Genomic DNA, 5,127 nt, shown 5'->3' with positions numbered 1-5,127 from the left:
CAAAACAAAACAAATCCTGGTATTTCGGATTTTTTTTCAAAATTAAGGTGCACTTGAGTGCCTAACTCCAAAAAACCAAACTACATCAGTGATCATAACAAAATATAAACAATGGATTTGTCCTATAAATCAATATATTGGTATAAAATATACCAATACACCGCGTACAAATATGACTATAAAACAGATATGTGGGCTTGATTTATTGCGTGTGCTCTCTTCAACATGAATATTATTGTATGAATAATAATACAAGTATAAATGAAACCTGTGAAACATTTGCTATGTAACAAAACCAATCTGCACGGATTTAAACTGCTCAGACTAACAGAGGCGTCATCTATGCTAGCATTAATAGTAAGTGCACTTTTCGGCAACAATGTGTTGCAGGACACAAATGGAAATTGCAATAGAGTTGATGTCAAAGTTGACACTGACAGTGTAGGTTTTACCCTCTGAGGTCAGAAGCTTTGATCTTTATATCACAACATTCCTGTGACGGCAGAGCACACGACATGGAGGTGTGATGCCCGTAGCACCAAAGTGAGCAGGTATGAGCAGCTATGATCGTGCTATGTCCTTAATTACCACATTGTCAATGGTAAACGAACAGTGAAATTTGCAGCACCACATATAGTATATTCTGTGTCTAAGGACCCATTCTATACATAAATTATTATTTCATCAATTAGAAAATAGCCATGTAACAAATTCATTTACAGTTTATGTACAAGTCATCAAAATCGTTCGCTGCCTTCAAATGTATGTTTGTGTCTTTAAATAAAGCCCATATATACAAAATAGTGTGATCCAAGACTTTTTGTGCAAATCTTTACGGGATCAAAATAATGTCTCTGTGATACTGTAAGGTTGTCAGCTTAAGTCAAGAGGAAACCTGTGTTTATTTGAACCAGTGTAGGTAGTTTGTCTTGAGAGCGGGGAAGCACATGTTGTTGCTGCAGGAGCCCCCGTAGCTGGGGGGGCAGGCGGAGCAGGGTACTCCTACTTTGTAGGGAGCCTCTCCGATCCAGTTACCCCTGGAGGACAGAAACATTTACAGTGTCAATGGAGTTAGAGGTGACGAGAGAGCGTGTTTTAGAACACAAATTCTGCCTAAAAATGCAGGCGTAAAAGATGATGAATGAATGAATGTGGGTTGTCAAGATACTTAATCCCAAGAAGTTAAAGAATACTGTTTATTGATGTTCATTCTAGACATTGGAGACGGCAGTGCAGTCCCATCCTAATGTCCATTTAGTAGCGGTGCTGGGGTTCTAACTCATATCACATGATCTTCATCTGAAGCCCTTACAGTGCTCAGAAAAAAAGTAAATCCAAACATCTGGAATCCAATGACAAGCTATCTGCTGATGAAGATCATTTGATGTGATCGAAAGCTCCAAAACAGATACCAAATGACCCTTGAGATGAAATTAAAATAATATTACAATGAGATTGTTTTGTCCAGAGCAGAATATCACTTATTTAAGCAATCTGTACTTTGTGAGCAAATGAGAAATCAATCTTCAGTATGTGTGTCAAGACATCTTATAATGTATAAATGGAAACCAGCCACATTTTTTAGATGTCAGTGCCAGCTGGTTTCATAGCTGCATCAAGTTATTCACATAGAGTGACTTTTGCAGAGCAGACAGCCTCATCCAAATTCACAGACTTGAGGCTTTTTTTTTTCAGTTGGCAAACTAAAATAGGTCATCAATGTCCCGAGCCTGTTACTCTCGCATATGTCTCAAACCAGTGGGATTAAAGAACCTAGGTCACAAGTCAGTCACAAGTCCAAACAGGCTTTGATTCTTCTGTTTCGTGGCTCTTCTGAGCTTTGGTAATGCGGTACCAGTTCACAGGCTTGTATCGAGGTTATCTGAATCTCCCAGCAACATGGGTGGCATTTCACAACTCGGCACAGAACAGAGCCGCCTGTGTCGGGGTTAAGCTTGCCGTCACCACATCGTCATCAGGTTAGCAGGTTCATTAGAAACAACGGGCTTCCTTACAGCATGTAATTAACACCATACAAGATCGGCCGTACTTACTTGGGTGAGTAGTTGCAAACTAAATACGTTGCCCGTTTCCACACTGAACCCCATACATTCATGTTATGGCACGTGTGAACAGCACAGCCAACTTTGTTGGATGTTGCCCACACCATCTGCCAAAAAAAAAAAAAGACAGCCAGTTAATGCCATAGTTACACCAGCTCAACAGTGTTACATGTGATGCCGATTGTTGTCTTTGTACCTGTGTGTAGTGGGTACACATGGGCCCGTAGCATTTGAGAGGGCATCGAGGGTTGCAGTCACGGGGGTATGGAAAAGTATAATCTTTGACCTCATCGTACCACGGCTTCACCAGCTGGAGAATGGATCGATAGCTGTGAACAGAAGACAGACATGTTCAGAAAAGTACACTGCACAACTTGTCACAACTGGTGATAAGGAACTAATATACGGGCTGAGATTCAAACCTTGATTACGTCTGATTTGTCATTTGTCAATATATTTTAAGAAAAATGAGATCTTGAATTAAGAAGCTTTTGGGTTCTAATCTCAATCCTGATTCTGTGGGTGAAGCGTTTGAGGTTTTCAATACCCTTCAAGGTGTTTCTGTTTCCTCAAATAGTCATTGAAATCTAGTAACTTGCCACGAACTTTGTTTTAATATATCTTGTGAATTCGATTGGATTTTTTTTCTTTCAAATTTCAGAGTCATTACGGTGTTTCAGGATATACATTGTCGCATTGTGTACTGAGACTCGCCATGAACGGTCGTTGTTATGGTTTTTAGAACATCTGCTACATTTTCCACGCTACTCTGACCACAATAACAATGAAATCACCTGAGGTTCTGAAATACAATGTGGACTGTCTGCACTATCAAAACCACATTAAAGATTGACAAACTGGCCACATTTCAGCACATCAACGTGGGCATTTTGAAGATGCCCCAGAGCTTCAGGGTTTGCAGCCAAACAGCAATGAATTCAAGGTTTATTTCTAAGATATTCAAACACGCTCTGCACTGGAAAATGCTGACAGTGCAGTGCATTCAGTGAATTCCAATTCACAGAAAAGTTAGTCAAACTATATAAACTAATTAAATAATTTTTTCTACATTCATGTAAGTCAACAAAATGGTATTACTACTTAGATCCTGTAGATTTTTTAGGAAACAACCTCACTGTAGAACTCTCAGCGAGTCACAAGGAATAGTCAGAATAAGCTGTATTCTCTTGAGTCTCAGGTTGTTCCTCAATAAAATCTAAAAAGGAACATGTGAAGGTGCCCTGTGTTTCCAAATGGAAAGTCAAGACCCACTAAAGGGATGCGCCTTTGTCCTCAGGGGTCATGGCTGAAAACACAACTTGTGTTTATTTGAATGGTCACAGGAGCATTCCTCAAGCAGTCACCGGGTCACAGTGCAAAAACCTTTAGGAGAAAGAAGAAGGGGGCGGCAAGGCAACGACCATGACTGCTGAGAGAGAGAGAGTCATCCCTCAGAGGAGCAGCAGATGTCGGGGAGGGGGGGGGCTGGGGGGAGTCAAAGGTCACTCACCGTCCTGTCCTGACGGAGAGGTTTTGACCCAGGAACCTGAGGAGGTGAGGTGGCCCGTGCTCCCACATGCAGGCATGAGCCCAGTCCTCGGCCGTCTTAGCCAGGGTGTCGTCCCACACCTACACACACAGGGAACATGGAAACCCATCACATGACTGAAAATATCACCACTAGATTCTCATTCAGCAGTGAGATGTGACATAAGAGTCAGCACTTGAGTTCACAGCTCTGTTACAGGCGTTGCCATGGCAAGACACAAAAGTCATCCATCAAATCAGAGTTAGTTGCCTCGTGTCCGATGTCACTCTTTCACCGAATAGACGGGGGAGTTGGACAGCATCGCTTTAAGAATACCAGATACCCAAACTTGTCAACAGTCACACTCATGTATGGTTTCGTTGGGGAATGGACTGCCACTGGAGAAATGAGGAGAGACTGCCTCCGATTACTTCATTCTACAGTCATTTTGTCATCTTATTGCCAGTTCAGCTATAGAGGATAGAGACGCTGCCAATTATATGAATGGAAGTATGTCAGCTCATTCGTCTGAAATAGTTGCTGGAACAACCATTGAAAAGGAAAATGAGCATTATACTGCTTCACACCTTGACAGTTTATTTTGGAGCTGAAATATGGTGAAATTAAAACTCTGATTTAGACATTTCCATCAAGGGGCAACGACAGCTCTCTCCATGTTACTCGCCAGCAGGCTACTGGTATTATACATGACCCCTCTTCCTTCGGAAGTGACTACTTTGGTGGTCTCCTGTATTGCAATCTGCTTAACAGCTCACGGTGGCAAGAAACGTCAAGAAATGTGTCACTTTACTTCTGTGCAAAACTGCAGCTGTAAAAATCTGATTCTCCATCATTAAAAATTATACTTAATGCATGCACTTTGGTCACTTCCAGAACATGCACATAATAATGAAACATTAGAGGAGGTATATGCTACATGGATCCAAGAATTGCATTGACTGGAAATACATGCACATTGATGAAAATTACAAAATAATTCAGTTTGAAGGAAAGCTTTCACTCACCATGTATTCCATATTGGACGCTGGGGGAAACACCTTCCCTCTTACTTTGTTATGGTAGTCAAGAATGGCGAGCATGTCGTTCTGACTAATATAACGCTTCCTCCTGGTTTTAGAAATAGTCGTGATATCGGACCCATAGCTGTGCGCTGCGCCAAGATTGGTGAAATTGGCGGCAGGCAAGAACGTGGAGACAGCAGGAATAGTCGTTGCCAATGCACTTGCTCCGCAAGATAAGCACAGCAGTATTAAGTCTACTGCAAATAACTCTGGTTTCATGTTCGGTTTTAGGAAACTGCGGGCGCAATATCCCGGGTCTAGGAGTGATCTGAAAAGAAAACACGAAGACGCACAAATAAGATGCATTGCAATTACAAAAAAAAAAAAGACATGCTTTAGACGTACTACTTTATAATACAGAAATACCAGTGGCATTCCTTCACACAGTCTTTGGTCCTACCTTTTCTTGCGCAGCGGTACCCTGTGCCTGCGTTGCCAAGGCTGTGACACCTCG

The 5,127-nt window shown here is 41.7% G+C and overlaps 1 protein-coding gene across 1 annotated transcript; it reads right to left on the bottom strand.

The window, feature by feature from the left end:
• Positions 1–901: 901 nt before the first annotated feature.
• On the bottom strand, positions 902–4,926 carry pi15a (peptidase inhibitor 15a). The gene is made up of 5 exons (XM_076080701.1): positions 4,617–4,926; positions 3,574–3,692; positions 2,260–2,392; positions 2,055–2,170; positions 902–1,037 (listed from the first exon to the last, which is right to left on the bottom strand). The coding sequence occupies exons 1-5, from the start codon at positions 4,890–4,892 to the stop codon at positions 902–904; spliced, it is 780 nt and encodes a 259-aa protein (XP_075936816.1). The 5' UTR covers positions 4,893–4,926.
• Positions 4,927–5,127: the final 201 nt, after the last annotated feature.

This window comes from Anarhichas minor, unplaced genomic scaffold (assembly GCF_050575085.1).
Source record: "Anarhichas minor isolate MPS153535 unplaced genomic scaffold, ASM5057508v1 ptg000074l, whole genome shotgun sequence".
Taxonomy (NCBI): Eukaryota; Metazoa; Chordata; class Actinopteri; order Perciformes; family Anarhichadidae; genus Anarhichas; species Anarhichas minor.
Note: the sequence above shows the minus strand (reverse complement) of the source record. Positions and strands in the feature narration are given on the sequence as shown.